This window comes from Pseudorca crassidens, chromosome 2 (genome assembly GCF_039906515.1).
Source record: "Pseudorca crassidens isolate mPseCra1 chromosome 2, mPseCra1.hap1, whole genome shotgun sequence".
In the NCBI taxonomy this organism is placed as follows: domain Eukaryota; kingdom Metazoa; phylum Chordata; class Mammalia; order Artiodactyla; family Delphinidae; genus Pseudorca; species Pseudorca crassidens.
This window is the reverse complement of record NC_090297.1, coordinates 41818406-41841790: the sequence shown is the minus strand read 5'-3', so window position 1 is coordinate 41841790 and position 23385 is coordinate 41818406. Positions and strand designations below refer to the sequence as shown.

General features: G+C 35.3%; 1 protein-coding gene across 1 annotated transcript in view; it reads left to right on the top strand.

Annotated features, from left to right (window-relative positions):
* FAF1 (Fas associated factor 1) overlaps window positions 1–23385 on the top strand; it is a 493406-nt gene that overhangs the window by 232353 nt on the left and 237668 nt on the right. The window contains exon 6 of the mRNA XM_067726079.1: window positions 2978–3069. Coding sequence (XP_067582180.1) covers window positions 2978–3069 — 92 coding nt within the window. The remainder of the gene's footprint in view (window positions 1–2977; window positions 3070–23385) is intronic.

The window sequence follows — 23385 nt, the reverse complement described above, 5'->3', positions numbered from 1 at the left end:
TTTTCTGATGATTTTTAGTTCCTGGTTTATAATTGCTCTCTGTGTTAATTCTTAGTAATATAGCCTTGTAAATGATTCTTCTAACATCTTGGCCTCTTAGTTTCTTGAACTTATTTTCTACAGTGATCTTTTTTCCCGTCCTATGTCAGCCATACCTTCCTGTGGTCTTGTCATTTAATTAAAACAATTCTTAAATACTAATTTCAAGCTTCCATTTTCTGCTAATCGTCTCTTGTCTTTCTAGCCCACTTCCTTTAGTATCCTAACCCTAACAATCCTTCAGCCTTATTCAGGCCTCCAATCCATTGTTTCTACCATCTTTTCATGATCATTACCTCTTTCATGTCCTCTCTTTCTTCCTTAGAGTGGGCAATATCCCATGGTCATTCATTGTAATCACTTTCTTGCATGTAGCCTCAACTCTTGCTTCATGGATCTTGCTTGACAAAAATCCGTACCTTGGATAAATACAACTCTGTCTATTCTGTGCCTCAGAGCTAAATGTGACTAGAGACAAACAAAATCATGCTGATTGGTGTATCTTTAAATTCACGACCATAATCTTTAGAGAGCCCCCTAATGTTGCTAGGCAGTGATAGCATATTTACCTGGTTTATCCACACTCTCCTAAATGGCCATTTTACACTTATCTTTTCCTCAGACCTTTAAAACACCTCTCCTGTATTCTCACCCTCAGCTGATGACTTCATTTCCTATTTTGTTTCACTGATTAAATGAAGGCAATCACAAGAGAATTTCCACAAGCTTCCAACTTGGTCTCTGTTTACTTACCTGCATCTTATACACATACTCTTCTTTTTCTCCTGTTACTCTAGATGGCATGACCAATCTCCTATCTAACACCAAACCTCCATGTTTGCTTCAGATTACATTCTATATTCCCTCTGGCCTAAATCAAGGACTTCCTTCACTTTAATTCTTCCCTGCATCATCAGTTTTTCCCTCTAGTAGAGTGTTACCATTAACATTCAAACGTGATGTTATTTCTTCCATTTTTCTCTTGATCCCACCTCCCCTTCCAGCAATCACTCCATTTCTCTAGTCCCTTTGATAACAAAACTTCCCCCAAAGAGTTGTCTACATTTGTTGTCTCTAATTCCTTTCCTCCCGTTTCTCTTGAGCCCAGTCTAAGTAGGGATCTGCTAGTGGACTTGCTAATGTCACTCATGACCACATTACTAAATTCAGTGTCATGGCTTTTAAGTGTCATCTGTGTGCACTGTCAATTTTATATCTCTAATTTATATTTCTACCCTAGACCTGTTCCCTGAATTCCAGATGGATATATCTGACTGCTTTCTTGTCTTCTCCACTTGAATGTTTAATACACATTTCAAACTTACATGCCTAGAGGTCTTCATTTGCAGTCTTTCCATTTCAGTTGACGGCAACTTTATCCTTCCATTTGTTGTCTAAAAGCTTTAGGATCAGTATTGACTCATATCCAGTCTGTCATGAAATCCTTTTGGTGTGATCTTCAGAATATATCCAGAATTCACCTATTTTGCATCACTTCTATTACCATCACACTGACATAAGCCATTATCATCCTTGTCTTAGTATATTTTATTACTCTCCTCTGTGCTTCTGCCCTCCTTTGTCAACCTTTTCCCATCCATTTTCAACACAGCTGAGAAAGAGATCCTTTATAATATGAATCTGATAATGTCACTCCAGTAGCTTCTGATCTCATTCAGAGAAAAAGTCAAAGCCCTTACATTAGCTTAAATGTCTCAACACATTTCCTCTCACCTATCTCCTGGCATCACTGTTAACCTTTCTGACCTGTTTCCTATCAGAACTCGTTTGGCTTCAGCTGCATTGGACTCCTTGTTGTTCAGTAAGCATTTTGCACTGGCTATTGCCTTTGCCAGCCATATTCTTTTTCTATATATGTTCATGGTTTCTTTCCTCACCACTTTCAAGTTTTTGCTCAAATGTCACATTGGCCAAGTGAGAACCACCCTGATAACCAAGTTTAAATTATGTAATTCCCCAGCCTCATATTCTTCACCCTCCCTTTTCTGCTTTATGTTTAGTCACGAAAACTATCACTTCTACTAGTCAACTATATAGGTTACTTTGTTTATTCCTACTAAAATGTAAGCTCCTGAAGATCAGGGGTTTTAGACTATCATGTTCACTGCTATATCTTCAGTGTTTAGAATACTCCTGGCACAGAATTGGTGGCTCAATAAATATCTGTTGAGTAAGTATTTTTGTCCTGGGTTATGATGTAAAGATGTAAAATGTGTTTCTTAATGTTTCTTGCTGTCCAAAAAATTTTGAATTAGCGGGTATTTACCATCAAGTTGGGAGTTTGAAAGGTATGTAGGAGTTCTCTGGCAAACAAATTTGGTGAAATTTTGTGTGGTTATCAAGATAGTAGGTCAGAGGTAGGCCAAGAGTAGTTTATTTACCCCAGACAAAGTGCTTTAACAAAAAAAATTATCTGGCCTAACAGTTAAGTGACCTAGGTAACACTTACAAGAGACCTCATCCAAGTCATTTCACCTATTAGGCTGCAGCTCCTCATCTATAAAGTCTTTAGGTTGAGGTACTCTCTATAATCTTTTCTAGGTCTAATGATCTCTGAACACCTACATCGCTAATTTTTGCTATAATGATCCTGAATGAAGTGGATATTAGTTGCAAGGATATGCTTCTTCAATGAAGAAATTAATGATTCTCAACTGTGTTCTTATATATTTGTATCGTTTCATGAGCTAAAGAATTTGTATTTTATTTTAATATTCATATTTATGCTAACTTATGATATTTATGAGAGAGAGATTTTTTGCGATTCAGTAGTTCTTCTGTATTATCCTATTTAGGAAATTGTCAAAAGATGCAAAGTCAAACTACAATAGTGATAATTTTCTAAGAATTATAGGAAAAGATTAAAAATGCACAGTCAATAGTTATTTTATATTTGTTTTTATTTTTTGTTTTTCAGACGGTCTTAAAATCACTACACTTGCCAAAAAACAACAGTCTTTATGTTCTTACACCAGATTTGCCACCACCTTCATCATCTAGTCATGCTGGGTAAGGTGTTTACTTTTCCTGGGAATCTGAAACAAAAAGTTTGATTGTTAAGTTGTTTTACTGTATATAACTATCAAATCAAATCAAAATCTTGTTGAAGCTTTAACTTAACAACAGCTATTAACTTTATAAAGTTTCAAACTATTTGGTTTGGGTAGTTTATTTGTTTGATTTTAGTGATGGAATCTTTTTACAAAGAAAAGCTTTAGCAAAACTCTATTATGTAAAAAAGAGTCAAAAATGGCACTTCTCTGAATGGGAAGAGCTGGAGTTGGAGGGAAGAGATTGAGTAACTGGAACTCCAGTGTCTCCCATGGCTAAAGAAGCAAAGCTTTGAGGAAGGTTCTTGGGCTCTGCAGAATACAGCTTGAGAAACACTGATATAAAATTTTTATTAAGATTTTCTCTCTATTTGGAATAGAGGGTCTCATTCTTTTTTCAGTATTCACAGTGAAACTCAGTACATTTATAGAATGATCAGATGATTTTGATGTTTAATTGTATGTTACATTATTGCCTGATGAAGCAACCTGATCTAAAGTGAATGATTAAGGTAGTGATAGAGTAATAATTTTTATGAGTACAGTATCCTTCTAGAACTATGTTTAAGTTGTTCTTAGATTTTCACCATTTTTTGCACATTTTCTCTTTTTATTTAATGCAACTTGGTGTTCCTAAACTTTGAATATTGTCCAATTTTTCCCCACCGCCTACCAAATGCCTTTATTATTAATGTAGTAGAAGGAAAAAAGTCCTGTTTTTCTTTGGTGCCCTACCCATAGAACGCCTCTGGCCACCAGATGTGTGGGTCCCCCCCACCACCACCACCATGAGGCAGTTCTTCATTCCCAGCTGGATGTTCTACAATTAACTAAATTCTGATACCATCTACCTGGAGATAGCATTAGATCTCACAGGTTCAGGGCTCAGTCCCACAAGACTACCCCTATATCAGACCCAGTTGCAAGTCTGTGTTGTCACCTGTGCTTCTGACCAAGTGGCTATAGATTGGAGGTTCCCACCACTCCCTTCTGAGTTCGGTAATTTGTGAGAGAATGGCTCACAGAACTCAGAAAAATGCTCTACTTGCTATTACCAATTTATTATAAAGCATATTTTAAAGGATATAAATGAACAGCCAGCTGAAGAGATACATAGGATAAGATCTGGAAGGGTCTTGAGCACAGGAGTGCCTGTAATGTTTGGGGTGTGCCACCCTCCCAGGACACGAATGCATTCTTGTTTACCAACTTGGAAGCTCTCCAAAGCTCTTCAGCTAGGATTTTTTATGGAGGCTCACCACAGAGGTATGATTAATTGAGTCATTGGCTATTAGTAATTAACCCAACCTCCAGCTCCTCTCTCCTTCCTGGAGGCGGAGGTGCAGGCTAAAAGGTCCAGTCCTCTAATCATGAGCTTGGCTCCCCTGGCAACCAGCTTCTCTCTAGAGGGGTTTTCCAAACATCATCTGTTTAGCAAACCCAGGTGTGGTTGAAAGTGGCTCATTATGAATAACAAAAGAGACCTCTCTTTTTTCACCTTTATCACTCTTATCACTTAAAAAATTCCAAAGATTTTAGGAGCTCTAAGTGGGGAAGAAAACCAAATGTATATTTCTTATATATCATACCATCACAGGTGGATAGTAGCAAAAAGAAAATTAAATTTCACTTTACCAAAGTAGAAATCACTGAACTGAAAAAAGTTAAATCTAATATAATTGTATCTGATAGTCTGTTAAAGGTTTGTTTTAGGCTAAGAATTTAAAGATTTCTTGGGTTGCTCTTTATCTTCTGTGTTCATATCATATATTAATGGGAAGTTGTATTTGCATGCTACTACAAACAGCCAACAGTACTTGTAGTCCTCGTGTTTATAGTAATGTTGATATAAATACCAGATGAGATTATAGGTATGGGTTCTGTATCTAGTCATGGAGGATATTATTTTTTAAGTTAGTTAACAGAGTGTAATCACTGTCATCCAATATATAATCCACATAATTACAAGTAGGTAAGAGACATCATTTGTTATAATCTATTGCTTTCCAGTAACATGATTAAATGGATTTATCAACATGTCTTCCTGGGCTAATGGAAATGTTCTTCATTGCCCTGTGGCTGACCTTAGTTTGATTGCCACTTCCTCAGTCCCTAGGCAGGCAGGGGCCTACAGTGCTTCTGAAATACAGTGTTTATTGGAGAATGAGTACTTTATATAGCACTAAAGTAATCTTCCCTAGTTGGCTTTATGGATTTTTAGCAAGTTACAGTAATGCTTTTTCCTATGTTGGAACAAAAAGAAAGACATAAAAATTCAAAGCCAAATAAAAGACACAAAGCACAGTCTATCTGGCTAGTGAGAGGAGGGGTATTAGAGCTTTCCTGCTTGAAAGCTGGAAAAAGTTATAAAGGGCACATTTGATGAAAAAGTTATATTAGGGCACATTTTATTAAAATCTAACTAAAACGTCAAGGTGTGTTTCTTTTAGGTACCTGTTAATATATCTTTCTATAAAACTAGAGATTATTTTTCTTTTTTTGTGTGTGATGTATATCTTAAATTCTGATTTCATGAGAGACAATTTAAAAAAACAAAATCCATACAGAATTTTATAAGCTAATGGTAATAATTATTTTTAATTTCTGATTTTCATTTTGTATTTATCAAATAAAAATAATTTTGACAACTATATAATAGAGTCCAAAAGTAATTTAGTATTAAGTTATAAAGTACATCATATTATCAAATATGGGAGACATAAAATTTCTCTGCACTAAACTCCATAATGAATCAAATTGATTTGTTTTTGCAAAATTTTGTTGTAATTGGTGGATTCATACAAATCTTATTGTAATTTGCAACCTAATTTATAATCTAAAAAAGAGAAAATAAAAGGTAATTCTGATTATTCGTGTTATATTTGAGAATTGGCAAATGAATAGAAGAGATCTGAAATTGGTAGAGAAAAATAGGAAAGATTCTTCTAACACCTTGGCCTCTTAGTTTCTTGAACTTATTTTCTACAGTGATCTTTTTTCCCGTCCTACGTCAGCCATATCTTCCTGTGGTCTTGTTATTTAATTAAAACAATTCTTAAATACTAATTTCAAGCTTCCATTTTCTGCTAATCGTGTCTCGTCTTTCTAGCCCACTTCTTTAGTATCCTAACCCTAACAATCCTTCAGCCTTATTCAGGCCTCCAATCCATTGTTTCTACCATCTTTTCATGATCATTACCTCTTTCATGTCCTCTCTTTCTTCCTTAGAGTGGGCAATATCCCATGGTCATTCATTGTAATCACTTTCTTGCATGTAGCCTCAACTCTTGCTTCATGGATCTTGCTTGACAAAAATCCGTACCTTGGATAAATACAACTCTGTCTATTCTGTGCCTCAGAGCTAAATGTGACTAGAGACAAACAAAATCATGCTGATTGGTGTATCTTTAAATTCACGACCATAATCTTAGAGAGCCCCCTAATGTTGCTAGGCAGTGATAGCATATTTACCTGGTTTATCCACACTCTCCTAAATGGCCATTTTACACTTATCTTTTCCTCAGACCTTTAAAACACCTCTCCCGTATTCTCACCCTCAGCTGATGACTTCATTTCCTATTTTGTTTCACTGATTAAATGAAGGCAATCACAAGAGAATTTCCACAAGCTTCCAACTTGGTCTCTGTTTACTTACCTGCATCTTATACACATACTCTTCTTTTTCTCCTGTTACTCTAGATGGCATGACCAATCTCCTATCTAACACCAAACCTCCATGTTTGCTTCAGATTACATTCTATATTCCCTCTGGCCTAAATCAAGGACTTCCTTCACTTTAATTCTTCCCTGCATCATCAGTTTTTCCCTCTAGTAGAGTGTTACCATTAACATTCAAACGTGATGTTATTTCTTCCATTTTTCTCTTGATCCCACCTCCCCTTCCAGCAATCACTCCATTTCTCTAGTCCCTTTGATAACAAAACTTCCCCCAAAGAGTTGTCTACATTTGTTGTCTCTAATTCCTTTCCTCCCGTTTCTCTTGAGCCCAGTCTAAGTAGGGATCTGCTAGTGGACTTGCTAATGTCACTCATGACCACATTACTAAATTCAGTGTCATGGCTTTTAAGTGTCATCTGTGTGCACTGTCAATTTTATATCTCTAATTTATATTTCTACCCTAGACCTGTTCCCTGAATTGTCTTCTCTTCACCTGAGATTTGGGATTTTTTTTAAAGGTGTATTTTATTTAGGTGGTTGGTTTGATATTTAATTGGTTTTATTCTTTTATTTCTCTGACACAAGTCAGTGGATGTTGGAAGACTGAGGGGAACTGCATAATAAACTGCCTGTTAATTGCAGTGCAGAACTATGGCGAGGTCCTGTTGCTGGATTCCATCATTCCAATTCCAATGCAATGGCAAATAATAGGTTCTTTCTTTATAGAGTATCAGTCTTCTCTCAATGGACTAGGCAACACTGGTATTATAGTATCACTCCTAAACAAAATTTATTATGACCAAATCGGAAAAGTAATATAATTATAATCTATCTCGTCATATAAAATTATAGATAACAAGACCTGGAGAGAAAAATCCTGGATTACACTCCCAGCTTGGTTAGGGTCTTAGAGTTTTCATGTATAAAATAGGAAGCATTGATTTTAGTTGCCAGGGTGGTTGTAAAAATTCATTAAGCAGGAGAGGTACATTATATGTGAAATCACAAATTACAAAGCATGATTATTACAATTATTTATGCTAGTAAATACCAATAGTAATCTATTTCATTCAACTCTCACTTGATTTTTATAACAACTCTACAAGATTACAGGCTGATTTTGATATCTCTAATTTATAAATTAGGAAATTGAGGTGTTTAGAAGTGTTTTGTGGATTGTTCAAGGTCATCAGTGAATACTTCTGATACTGAAATCTCCATCTGACCCTCCATAGCTTCCAGTTTCTTGACACAAATATATAAAGCTTTATTCCAAAGATGCCTTCTTTTTTGGAAGCTGTTCTCTATAATGAGATTTTTTTAAAAATATCTTGTAATTGTCATTATATACTTGTTGAAGGGTATTTATATACATTATTTCACTTACTGTAGTTCTCAAGAATATTAATGAAATTTTGGTGTGTGAATGAACTTTTAGTTACTGTACACTATTAATCATTTAGTAAAATGTAGATATAAAATAACATGCTTTTAAGTTGTTTACTGACAATATTATTCTCAAGGTTTGGTGAGAGCTATATCTTAAACCACGTCTTATAAAATTTTTTTTTCTTAACTTGATTTTACTGCCACTAGGGGGTGCCTGTTAATTGAGTCTTATTTTGTATTTACATTTTTTTTTTTAAAGCTAAGAGCAGTAAAATTACCATATAAGTGTCTGTAACTGAATTATATTTAGAATTATTTTAAAGTAAGTAATGTTTTTCAGAAAACAGAATTTCAGGCTTTTTGAGAATTTAAGAGCAAACTCTTTAATTGTAATCTTTATAACAGTTGAAATGCATTTAAAAACTTTTTAAATCAGATTTCACTAATTAATTCAAAGGTGATGCAGTACCCCTATGGCACAACTTCAGGTTATACTGTAAATCATGGTAAAATCAGAAGGGATGGGGACTGTTAATTATACCTGTTTCATATTATTATAGGAAAAATTCAGTCTGTCAAAGATTTATTGATTACCTACTAGATGAAAACAAGCTCTGTCCTGTGGGAGCTTATAACCTATTCATTAAGGTATATATAAGCTTATATATATATATATATTTATTTATTTAATTAATTTATTTATTTATTTTTGGCTGTGTCGGGTCTTCGTTCCTTTCTCTAGTTGCAGTGAGCAGGGGCTACTCTTCGTTGTGGTGTGCAGGCTTCTCATTGCGGTGGCTTCTCTTGTTGTGGAGCACAGGCTCTAAGCACGCAGGCTCAGTAGTTGTGGCTCATGGGCTTAGTTACTCCATGGCATGTGGGATCTTCCTGGGCCAGGGTTTGAATCCATGTCCCCTGCATTGCCAGGCGGATTCTTAACCACTGTGCCACCAGGGAAGTCCCCTTAATTCATCTCTTTAAAGAAAATTTCCAACACTGTTTTGGTGTCCTGTGTGCCAATCAGGTTGATTCATCCAGTAATCACCTCTTTTCTTCATCTGCTCTAAAAGTTGGTGTTCCCCAGAATTCTGTTTTCAGCAATCCCTCTTACTGTACATTCTCCCTGATGTCTCCTCTCAATAGTTCAATTTCCAAAAACATATATAGATGACAAGTCTCTATTTATAAACACCTGTTTCCTACTTGCCAGTGGAGCTTTTCACTGGTGTGTGTCCCATATGTAATTCAGTCACATGTCTAGAACTGAGACAATCCAGAAAAATATGTACTACTTACTGCCTATATTTTTTGTCTCAAATGTACAATGCTACAAAATGTTGCAGTGTATTCCAAGTAGGATGATAATTATTTAAAAGGTCATCAGTTTGGTTTATAAGTAATTAATGAATTTATTAAGATTATTTTTGGTAGGAAGATGAGAATAAGAACCAGGTTGTAGTAGATTTTAATGGATAAGTGAGAAATGAGGGATTAGAGTTACTGTTATTTTCAGAAAATTCAACTCTGAAGGGAGAGAGAAGTTGAGGGAGGAGTAGGGTCAAGAGACTGAAGAATTATTAGAATTATGAGGAGGAAGAGACAGCAAATAGGAAAAATTTGAAAAAGTGAAACCAAAAAGGGTATGGGAGTACCTAAACTTAAGCTGCAATGATAAAATACCATAGACTGGGTGACAAACAATAGACATTTATTTCTCACAGTTCTTGAGGCTGAAAGGCCTAATCAGGGTTCCTGTGAGATTTAGTTTCTAGTGAGAGCTCTCTTCCTGGCTTGCAGACAGCTGCCTTCTTACTGTGTCCTCATATGGGGGGATGGGGGTAGGGGGGAAGGAGGGAGGGAAAGGAAGTAGGGGAAGGGAAGTAGAGGAGGCAGGGAGCAAGCAAGTACTGGAGTCCTCTTGTCTCTCTTCCTCTTCTTATAAAGACACCAATCCTATTGGATTAGGGCCCCACCCTTATGACGTCATTTAATCTTAATTACTTCCTAAAGACTGTTTACAGATACAGCCATATTGGGGGTTAGGGCTTCAATATAAGATTTTTAGGGTTGGGGCATGCAGTTCAGTCTATAGCAGGGAGGCTGGGTAGAGTCCAGGGGTTAAGTGTTGAAGTTACCTGGCAGGTTTAGAGATAGTAGAAAAGGCAGAAGAATAGAAGATTGGAGCAAGTGAAGAACATTTCTGGATTCTGGATTTCAGTGCTGTTAAGTAATAGTTGTTGAAAAGTTTAAATTATAGATAATACTGCAGTAGAAGATAGGTAATAGTTACAAGAATAAGGATATGAAGTTAAAGTATTTGGTAAGTGATAGTGACACAACAGTTATCATTTATGAAGACAGGCTTTTTGCCAAGCCCTTTATATATATATTATCTGATTAAATCCTCACAATAAATCATAGATAGGTGTTCTTTGTCACATTTTGCAGATGGGTAGACTGAATTAGAGGTAGTGGTTAGGTGATGGCAGAGAGAGGGTAGTTATTGAGAGCTTGTTTAGGTTCTTGTTTGAAGAAAGCTACAGCTACTGATTAAATTAGTCTGTATTAGAAAAGTATAAACCTAGGTATAAATGTTATAACTTAAGGGGATAAACACTAAAGAAAAATTCTTTTTTCTTTTCTAGAAGAAAAAAGAATAGTCAGCTATATGTTGTTTGTCAGAGAAATATCACTTAAAGAAATGACACAGAAAAGAGAAAATAAAGGGTATAAGAAATGATATTTAAGCCAAATATTAATTTTATAATGTAGTGTGGCAATATTAATATCACATAAAATTGAATTTAAGGCAAATAATATTGAGGGACAGTTTACTAAGAAGATATGACAATTGTAGACTTGTGTGCACAAATCAGCAAAAATTGACAAAATTACAAGGGGAAATAGTTCAACCACAATTATATACAAATGTCTTATGGAAACTAATGAATTAAGCAATAAGTCTTTGTAGGCTGTTTATTATTTGAATAACCAAATTAAGCACATATAGAATACTTATGAAAATTGACCACATATTAGAACACAAAGCTAGTATCAAAGAATCACTATCATGCTGACCCATTCTCTGGCCATTATGCAATAAAATTAGAAGTGAAGTAATAATAAAAAGGTATCTCTGAGATTCTCCATACATTTGGATACTACAAATAATTTACTTCACAATAATTTATGAGTAAAAATGAGATCATGATAGCAACCACTAGCTGTTCAGAAGTGAACATAAATAAGAGTGCTATATATTAAAACTTTGAATATAGCAAAAGTGGTACTTAGAGGGAAATTTGTAATATTAAGTCCACTAATTAGAAGGTAAGAAAGATAGAAAACAATTGCATTGTATGTTCAACTTAAGAAAATAGAGAAATAACAATAGAGTAAGTCTGAAGAAAATAGAAGGAAAGAAAGATTTAAAAGCAGTAATTAATGATAGAAGTAATCAACAAGTAATAACTGCTTGAAAAACCAAGCCAAGAAAAAACGAGGGTAAGCACAAAAATATTAGGTGTGAAAAAGGGGACTTAACTACAGATTCAGAAGAGATTATTTGATTAATAAAATAATTATTAAGTAAGTTAATACAAAACAAATAAGAAATTAATAAATTAAATTCTTTTAAAACAAAAATGTGTGTGAATAGTAATAAAATAAGCATATCTTTATGGCTTATTAAAATCTGAAATTTAGTTGAAATGGAAAATTTTGCATAAACTATCAAGTACTAAAATGAATACAAGAAATAGGTAACCTGAAAAAATAATAGCCATCAAAGAAATTGAATTTATAGTCAAAAATTTCACATGCCACTTCTTCACCCTCCCCCACCCCAGAGGATTTCCATAAAGAAATTTTACACAAACTCTTCCCAGTGAGACTGCTACCTATCTTATTTTATAATGTTCATGTAGGGCTTCCCTGGTGGCACAGTGGTTGAGAATCTGCCTGCTAATGTTGGGGACACAGGTTTGAGCCCTGGTCTGGGAAGATCCCACATGCCGCGGAGCATCTAGGCCCGTGAGCCACAACTACTGAGCCTGCACGTCTGGAGCCTGTGCTCCGCAATAAGAGAGGCCGTGATAGTGAGAGGCCCGCACGCCACAATGAAGAGTGGCCCCCGCTTGCCACAACGGGGCAAGAAAGCCCTCGCACAGAAACGAAGACCCAACGCAGCCAAAAATAAATAAATTAATAAATTAAAAAAGTTAATGTTCATGTAATCTTGTTACCAAAATTAGAAAAAGATAATGTAAGAAAAAATTGTGTGTAAATCTCACTTATAACCATAGATAATAAAAATGAGTAGGTAAACTTTTCTTTGCCTTCTCTCAGCCTTACCATTTAATGACCTCTTCTTTCCCCTGTCCTTATTCCACTACTTCAAATGGCACCTCTCCCAGCATTCAAATGGTCTAAGATGTAACTGAACCAAAAACCATAACTTGATTATGTCTCTCCCCTGCTCAAACCCTTCCATTTGCGTTTTTACACTTAGAATAAAATCCAGGTTCCTTACTAAGGTATATAAAGGACTTATATAATCTTGTTCCTGACTCTCTCTAACTTCATCTTTTATCATTCTCATCTCTGGCTTGTATCTTGCCAGCCACACTGGCCTCCCTGCTCTTCTTTAAACATTCTAAGTGTGCTTCAACTTCAGGACATTTGCACTTTGCTATTCCCCTGCCTTAAATGATCTACCACTTATCAACTTGACTTACTCCTTTACTTTATTCAGGCCTCTACTCAAATGTTACATCCTCAGATAGGCTTTCCTTGATTCCCCTGGCTAAAAAAGCCCCTCTGTTATACATTCTCCCTTTATCTTACATTATGACAACAATGCATTATATTAGTAATATTAGTAATATATTCATATTTGTTGTCTGTGTCCCTCATCACAATGTAAAGCTGTAAGAAATCAGCAGCTTTCTTTTTTGTTCACTGTTGTATCCTCAACAGCTAAAAGAGGGCCTGAAATATAGTAGGTACTTAGAACTATTTGTGGAATGAATACTGTGAAGTGCTACATGCCTAAGGATGTTTGCCTCCTAAGAGAGACCAAAGGTAAGAAGTAAAGTTCTAATGGAGGGATATCAAGCATCATGCAGAACAGATATAAAATACTTGGGGAGCCGAAGATCTTACAAGTGTCCCATAAATGTAATGAACTAGGCAATCTCCACTTCTTGACCTGAGTTTAGCCTTTTTGTCCGGTGTTCCTTTTCATTTTTCTCATCAAAGTATGGAGTAATGGAAGGAGCTCTGGCTTTATAGTGAGACACTGTTAATCCTATAACTGTCCTACACTGGTTTTGTGGCCTCAGGCAACATCTTTCTTCTCTGAGTCTTAGTTTCCCTAGTATTATTTCTTATATGGCTGTCCTCTCTCCAACCAGATCCCAAGCTGTAAAGAGCAAGAGCATTCTTACTGAGCATCTCCCTCAGTTCACGAGAGTGCCATCTATATAGAGGTCCTTAATAAACATTTGTTGTAATGAATATGAAAAGTTTCATGACAAATTGAGGGATTTAATTTTTTATCCATGCATGTGTAGTCTCTCCATTGGCTGTTTTGCTATTTGTCAAACTCATCATAAAGTGTTTTTCAGATAAATGGAGAGTCCATCTCATTTATTCATGCAGGATGTCAGTTATTCACTCATTTACTAGATATAGATTGAGTACCGTCTTAAAATGTGTTAGGTCCTTGTTCTAGGTGTTAGGGATACAATGAGAAACGAGACAACAAGGTACCTGCTTTCATGGAGTTTACAATATAATATGTGTAGACATGGTAGGGTGGAGGGACAGGCAACAAACTACAAATAAACCAGAAAAATTATCAGATGATAACAAGTGCTTTGCAGAAAACTGAAATAGAATGATATGATAAGAAGTAATTGGGTGACTACTGTAAGTTGTAAGGTCAGGAAAGTGGTACTGTTTCAACTGAGACATGAATGATTGAGGAACCATTAAAGTGAAGAGCAGAATGAATAGTATTCTAGGCAAGGGAAATAACTAGTGCCAAAGCCCTCAGGCCATGTATAAATATAAATGGAGAAGGTTTAGTATTTCTGGATTTGGTATTACTAATGATCACCTTGCTAGAAAAGGACTGAATGGGTGTCTTGGTAAAAAGACAGTCTTTTCAACTTGCTTTGGTCTTATTCTAATAAGTGCTAAAAATGTCCAGCTCCATTTTAATTATATAGATTGTCTTCATTTTTATGGCAGGGTGACAGAAAATAAGGTATCCCTTATGTGTAACTGTCCCTTTTACAAGTAGTAATTGAGTCTTGCTTTTGAACTTTGACCTTTTTATACTGGGAGGATGGTTCCCATTAATATTTTGTTGAGTTCTATGAGGGTATTGTTGAGCTCTGGTCATGCAGTCTAGCATATGGTCCTCTTGTATGGCTTCTGAGTTGTGGAGTTGCTTTTAATTCTGACTTTGAATTAGTTGCTATTTGTGCAAGCATTAGTAAATTCAGTAAATTCAATTAGTAAATTCAATTAGTAAATTCTAATTGGGACTCCTGTGATAGTTAAGTAAACCACTGGTGTTACAATATATGGCCTTTTTTTGTCCTTGGAAAACCGTTGGTGGGAAAGCAGGTGACAGTAGCCTTGAGTTAGGTGAGAGTAGGGTATTATATTTTCTGATGGATACTGTGGAAGGAAATTGAGGAGTAGTGAGTCAAGATATCTGAGTCCTAGCCCCATCTGAGTTCTAGCCCCAGCTCTCCTACAGAATCACTGTTTAACTTAGGGCAGGTCACTCCTCTCTGCTCCGGGCCTCAGATGTTACCAGAAAATAAAGAGGCTCCATGACTGGAAAAAGAAACTGCTTTAGTAGCCAGACAAGCACCAAATGGATCATGTGGCTTAGACTTGAGTCCTAAGTGAGGTCTTTTACCTTTCACTCCAGATCTAAATCTTAGGACCCACATGCTCAAGTGACCTATAAAAAGAGTTATGACTGGGTCTTCAGAGCCTTAAGGACTGATGCAATAGACCTGCCTCACCAACCTGGTCACAGCAGGAAACATAGCTTAGAGAGCTCATGGCAAACCTTATCCAGGGGTGTTTACCACAGAGGATAAAAAGTGGAAAGGAATTTAGTGCACTAGGGCATAGGAAATGGAAGAGGAAGCTGCTGGTCTCATCCCCTGCCTTCTGTGAAACCTAACCTACTACAAGGTGACCTTGTGAATAATTATAATAGTCTCTTCTTTTCTCTGGAGGAGGCAGGTTTAGAATGGGGAGAAAATGCTACAAGTGTTAAAACACTTCCTTTGTGAGGAGAAGCAGCATGGGCAGAAATAGTGTTCACCCTGTAAGCAGAGGCAAAAGCTTGAAGAAAAGCAAATGAAACATTGTTCTCATGATCCTTGAGGTCTCTTCTAACCTTCTACGTCGGATATGCACTTCACTAAATCCATTAAGCCTGGTATAATTAAGGGAAAAACTGAACTATTCCTCTTCTATCTCTGCTTCTTATAACTAGCTGTGGTAATAGGTATCCAGCTGTGCTTCTAGCCTCGGTCTTAGCTAAGAGGTGACACCCTCTGGGTGGTATGTGTACTGCTACTCATACAAACAGTTTATTTTTTTCTTTTTTGTTTTTTTTTTCCATCTCTCCCACCCTGTACTGAGGCCATTCAGGATACTTGTTCACCCCCCATTATCCCAACTAAAAAGATAACTGAACAGTATCATGGAACTATTGTGGGGTTCACTTACTACAAGGACATTCTAAGGATGCTTTCAGATAGCTCTCATCCTACTTCTGTTTCCTCAGCACCTCACAATCTCTGCACAGATGTTAATCCTTATAATATTTTTTACTTTTTATTAGCCTATATCCTGCTATTTCAATTTTTGGTGTTCTCCCTTAATGCAAGAGTCATATCCATCAGAGCTCTGACTTAGAAGAAAGCTCTAGAGTATCATCTTTGGAAGGATTTAAAGCAATCATCTAATCTAGTCCCATTTTATGACTCGGGGAACTGAGGTACAGAAAGGGGAAACTTTACATATGCAAGTAAATGTTCTGAAAGGATTGGTTAATTTTTTCTTCCAAAATGCTTTACAAAACAACTTCTTTTTTGTTTGTTTTCACAAAGGATATTCATCTGTGAAAATGTTTAACCAGTGTTGTAAGTAGTTGATAACAATTCGCTGTATCATTCTTAAAGTAACTCTTAATTTCTTAAGAATAAATTAATATAATCAGTGTTTCAAGTACATTATGGTGATTACTGTTCAACTTTAATTCTTGTGAGCATTATTATTAGATTTTGTAAAAGTGAAATTAGGAAGTATTGGATTGGTAAGTGTTTCTTAATAAGGGGCTACTTGAAAAGTGGCTTATATTAAGAAGAGGACATTTCCCTATAGTTATGCATTCTGGATGAAAGAAACTTGTCCCCAATTAAAGCATTGGTGGAGATCACAAGACATCTAATTGGATTGATGTAGCAAACCCATTTATATAGTTTACTGCCTATTGATAGGTCAGTGAGTACTGAGATTAGCTTGTTAACATCACACTTCGAAAAAGAACTGCAGGTATTCTCTATGGTTGATTTCATGGACAGTCGGAAACTTGGTCACTAATTCATGAATGAAACAAAAACCATTGTATCTGTAAATTTTTTTTCTTTCTTCGTGGTTTGTCTAGATGAATAGAATTATGTTTTGACAGTTTTGCTATGAACTACTTGATGGATCACAATATATCACTATCACCGCTAATTACCAAATTTTGATTAATTTTATATACTTTGGTTAGTACATGTAGCTGAATCCAGTATATCTCTATATTGATAAACAGTAATTATAGACATAAGGACACCTGAACTTTGAAATCTTCATGAAAATGTTGTTAAGAATTATGTGAAACCGAATGTTTGTTTATCTAGACATATTTAATTGCTAGCAAAGAAAGCAATTAAAAGTAGCTGCAGAGTAAGAGGCCAACCTTTGTTAAACGTGGTTTTAAGATTGTTACAGAACTTGTGGTGATGATAGCATGGTGTCTTGGAGGATGTTAACAACTGTAGCAGAGTGTTAATTAAGAATGATGTAATCTGCAGCTCAGAATTATTAGTATCATATGTTAGTTTAGCTGGACAGGAGCAAAACCTAATTTCAGTTATGATGAGGGCTCAAGTTATATTTGTAGTGGAAAGATTAACATTTTATTTTTGTGCTGTTCCTGAGACAATTTAAAAATCCTGAATGAAATACAGTCAAATGTAAACATCAAGTCCTTAGCTCATTTACATATGTGCCAGATTTTCAAACTGATTGCTGTTTGAACCTAATCTGTCATTGCTGGCTGCATTAGCTACTACAAACATTACATTTACATATTGATTTCTTATTTTGTTTTAGTGTAAATAATCCATAATTATAGTAAATTTGGTCTTTTGTTGACAAGAGCTCATATGACTCTGTAAGTTTAGAATGGAAATTTAAATTGCCATGTGTCGTGCTTTTTAATTTAAAAGCTTGATATATCTGAAAGGATAAAAAGACCATTGTAGATAATAAAATATTCCCAAAGAGACAAAGGAGAGAAAATTTTATAGGGCCTTTTAGAAATATATAAATTGTAAATTATTAATGAAAAATTCAATAGCACATTCTAAGATTATTATTTATATTTTTATAAGAAACAGTCACAATAATTTGAAAAAATTACCTTTTTGGCTTCAATATCAGGTCATATTTAAAAAATAAAATTATTGGAAATGAACCTTCTAAACATGTTATTTTACATTGATATTTGTTTAAAATATCCAGTGCAAGAAAAGAAATAGCATACATACACAGCAGGAATGAAACGGGATTTTTTGATCTCTGTATTGATGTTAATATTTTACTCATCTTAACTACATATACAACATTGATTTGAGAAATTTAATTTCATGGACAACAGCCGTATATGTCAGTGGTCATATAGTAGTATTAAGTAGCAATGGCAAAAAATCTATGGTTTCCATTTACGTTGATAAAAAGTGTGTTGTATTTTTGAAGTTAAAAATATGGGACCCATTTAATTGCCAAAATAGTGGTTATCCAATTGTTCAGGTACTTTTTATGACTTATAATTTTTTTGTGGAGATATAATTTACATATAATAAATGGGTTCTTAAGTATTCCCCAGTTATATGAGTTTTGACAAACACTTATTGTTTTCTACAATGGATTTTAATGAGTGGAATTTTAATTTGGATGTGTATATACCATTTAACAAACAGATAGACATTTAGTAGAAGCCTGTGCAGAATTGATGGTATCTGTTTACTTGAGTGCTGTGAATTCAGAACTCTTAAAAGCCCTTATGTTAATCAGCTCAGGCTGCAATAACAAAATACCCTAGACTGGGTAGCTTAAACAACAGACATTTATTTCTCACAGTTCTTGAGGCTATAAAGTCCAAGATCAAGATGCTGACAGATTTGGTTCCTGGTGAGAGCCCTTTTCCTGGCTTGCAGATAGATGGCTGCCTTCTCACATTGTCCTCACTTGACAGAGGGAGAGCCCAAGCTCTGTTCTCTCTTCTTATAAGAAGAGTAATCCCATCATGGGAGTCCCATCCTCATGACTTCATATAAACATAATCATCTTCCAAAGGCCCTACCTCCAAATACCATCACATTGAGTGTTAGGCTTTCAGCATGTGAATTTGAGGGGATTCACAAACATTCAGTCCATAACAGCCCTGAAACCCAAGTCTGAATGTGTTGTTTTTCCTAGTCTAGTTGCTTAATCTTGATGGATTTATACTTTATAACAATGAATGCTTCCCCTAGAACTGTTACTGTTTTCATAGGAAGGCTCTGATTTAGCCTGGCCAAATCTTCTGCCCACTGAAGATTTAAGAGGGAATTCTTGATTCAAGGAATTGCTGAAGAAGAAATCCTTAAAATTGCTGTTATTATCCTTGATACAAGACACCCTGCCTTTTACTGTTCTACCCTATGGGCCTGCTGCTATTTGTCAGGAGGAAGCCATTCCTCTTAATCAGGAATTAATGACAGGTATATAGGTACATGATGATCAAATGATCATTTCACTACCATAATGCAATCTTAAGTTAACCTTGAAAAATCACTGTGTCATACATATTAAAATATGCATGTGCTTTCTGCGTAAGTGGATCACTAAAGTGCTCTCTCAATGTGAAATAAGCAGTCAAGACAGTAAAGGTTGTTATATATATTTTCTTAATGTTGTTGCTTTCATCAGTACTTGACATATGGAGGCCAATAATTTATGGCTTTTTATGTTCTCAGGTATAAAAAAATGTCTGTAACTTCAAGTTTATTTATTGGAGCCTGTGTTAAAATTTGCTGTACACTAATTTTCCCCATACTGTCCTTCCCCCCCCCAAAAAAAACTGAATGGCAATATAAAATGTGTTAAACTAAGTCAGTGAATTAAAATGAAGTTGTTACTCACTAGAAGACAGATATTTTACAGATGACTTCTCTGTTCCTGATGAATGCTCATAGTTAAATTGGAATGGGATCCCCTCAGGCATAGGTGGACATTCATTGGCAGAATGAATGTCCAAGACTTGTGGACAGAAAAGAAAGTAGAGAAGGGATGTTCTGCCAAAACTATTTCTAGAATTTTGTTGGTGGCTTAGATATTAATGCTTAGTTATACTACTGAAAATTTTAAGGAGGTAGATTATCTATCTATCTATCTATCTATCTATCTATCTATCTATCTATCTATCTTTTTGTAGTTCCCTCTCACATGCCTCCCACTGTCCCTCCCCCAACTTGAAAATTAAGAAACTGGCTAGGAGAATTATGAGATGGGTATATGTGAAAATGTCTAGCACTTTGCCACTAACTGCTTTTAAATGTTAACATTCACTGTGTTGTGTTTTTTGCAAATAACCACCAGTTCAAAGCTTGGGGACAATGTATATGATTTTCATTACATTTCAAACATTAATTTCAATTTGTATTTGAGGGTACAGCAACGGTAAGTTTTAATGACTGTTGTCTATTTGTGGAAACAACCATCTCGTTGTTGGTAAATACCAATATTCAAACTGAAAGTAAAATCATAATAGAGAATGAAAAATTAAAAACTGGTAAGGAGAGAATAGATGTTCTATTAAAACCATTTCTTGCATTGAGTTAAAATTCAACTGCTTTTAAAAAATTTCTACATTTGCTTACACCTTTCCTTCTCCCTCTTATTGAAGAGAAAACATGCCATTAAGGGAAACAAAAAACTGTTTTGTATTATTTCTCATCCACCTACTTTGGTAATTACCCTCAGCTATTCTGAAGGTCAAAGTTGAAGGAGCTCAATGAATGACTTTGCATTTTGAAGGTAAAAGAGAGACTGCTTGAAGGTGGATTAACTGTGGCTAACTATCCTAACCAACTATTAGAAGACACTATTGTGGAGAAAATTGCTCCTAGATGCAGCAACTAAGGGCTCAACATATTCTGCTAAGCAGCAGCTAGAATCAATTTCTATAGATAATATTTTAGCAATGAAGTCTTTGAAAATTATGCAAATCACCATAGTAAATTCCTTTATAGCCTTTGCCTCCTCCTTGGTCTAATTTAGGTATTCTTCCTCTGTATTTCCATACCATCTTAGCAAAAGTGGTATTAGAGCTCTTACCAAAGGTACCATATGTGGGTTGTAGGTTTGCTTGTCTGTGCATTCCTCAATAAACTCAATGAAGGCAGAAATAAGATCTTACTGGGTCCTCTTCCCCAGTATCTGGACGACAAATCATAAGAGTTAGACCTTAGAAGAGTTACTACTACTTATTTTGTGTGTGACATTAAGCAAGTAACTTAACATCAGTTTCCTCATCTGTAACAAGAAAATGATAATAATAAACTTCATAAAGTTGACCCAAAGCCCTTACTTAATGCCTGATGCATAGTAGCACTCATTAAAGGCTAGCCATTATTATTAATGGCTAAGTGAATGAATCAGGCTGGAGTCTGAGGTTGCAGATAATAAAAAACATTCTCACAAGGAACATGAATGTGGTATATCAACCCCCAAAAAGATCTGTGTTAAAAAGAACGCTGTGAGCTTGGATAACATTAGGCATAATGTACAGTTATGTTCCATGCATCAGAAATGGTTTTACCTGGAGATTATCATACTAAGTGAAATAAGTCAGAGAAAGACAAATATCATATGATATCGCTTATATGTGGAAGCTAAAAAAGAATGATACAAGTGAACTTATTTACAAAACAGAAACAGACTCACAGACTTAAAGAACAAACTTTTGGTTACCAGGAGGGTGAGGGGGGATAGATTGGGAGTTTGGGATTGACATGTACACACTGCTATATTTAAAATAGATAACCAACAAGGAGGACCTACTGTAACAACCTAAATGGGAAAATTTGAAAAAGAATAGATACATGTCTATGTATAACTGAATCACTTTTCTGTACACCTGAAACTAACAGAACATTGCTAATCAATATATTCCAATATAAAATAAAAAATAAATTAAAAAAAAGATTTTACCCTTTATCAACTCCTACAGAGAAATGAAACTAAAACATGAAAAATAACTGCCACAAAACCACCACAGACACTTTAGTTAATGTTTTACTGTCATTGTAAGATTTTATAGTATGGGTACCCCTCAAAAGTATTCTATTTTTAATAATAGACCACCTTAAAACTTACATGTAATAAAAATTCCTACTTGGCTTTGTAAAATTTAATATTCAGAGTTTTATCAAGTAAAGGTTATTTTTTTTTTTCTGAAGAGGAAACAATTTACAGAGTAGTTAAGTGCCTAAAATAAGGGCCTGTATATGGTAGACACAAATAAATAGTATTGAAAGAATTATTATCGTGGGGGTGGGAGACAAAGGTCAAACAACTAGTAGGGAGTGGAGCAGGAATTCAAATCTGACTCTGTGACTCCCAAGGAGTTTAAAGCCATAAATATTTTTTCTTGCCAAACTTACCCTTCCCCAGGGCTCCTGGGAAATTACAGAACTAGACTAAATTGGTGTTCTTCTAACGTAGTTTGGCAGTCAGTGCTGGTCCTGGCAAACCTTTCTACAAAGTTATTGCACAAGTCTACCAGTCAACATCAAGAAACATATCTAAGGAACTGCATAAAGGAAAGCACTAAAGGTATTAAGCATTTGTATAGATTCATATGTAAAGATAAAGGAGGATCTATCTATGTAATAATCAAGACTTCTGGAATTCTGAGCTCCTTAGCCCAGCATTTGAACCCCGCATAATGTTGGTCTTTAACATTTTTCAAGTTTCCTCTTTCAGAAACCCTTCTTTACATCCCCTTATACTTCTTCCTCATTGCTTTCTCCACCCTTCCCTGTATTCTCCAATCTCATCTCTGCTCAAACTAGTCTATGTCTGAAATCACCTCTATTATATACTTGTCAAATTACAATCCATTCTTTTTTTTTAACATCTTTATTGGAGTATAATTGCTTTAACAATGGTGTGTTAATTTCTGCTTTTTAACAAAGTGAATCAGTTATACATACACATATGTTCCCATATCTCTTCCCTCTTGTGTCTCCCTCCCTCCCACCCTCCCTTACTATCCATTCTTCTTCATAGTACTTCAAAGTACTCTTTTTCTTCTCTACAATCCTCACATCTGTTTTAACTCTCAGAATAGTCTGTCTTGAGGTCAGTGATTATATCTTTGATTCCTGTATTATTACAAATAAGAATCAAATAATTATAGAAAGAATGGATGAATTGTGAACTCCTAGTAGGCAGGGTCTTACTCATCTTTGTATCCCTAAAGCAGCCTAGCCATTTGGGAGATAGGGTGCTGAAGAACATAGAATCAAATATAGTTTAAAAACTGGCTTCCATCTTTTTATAGCTGCATAACCTTGGGAAATTACTTAACCTTTCTGAACTACAATTTTGTGAGTAAAATGGCACTTCAAAGGTAGGCTTAAAAAATGAGAATTAGTCATTCTTTATATGGAGTTCCAAATATGCAGAACTATTCCTTAAGTGTTTATAGGATTGCCTTGAATCACCTTTTAGTATGCTAAGTGTCAAGGGAAATACAGGTGAATAATAAAGATACTTACTCTCAAAAGGCTTGTAGTCTTGAATTCAGGACTTCCACACGTGCAACAAAGCAAACCATACAAAACACACTATA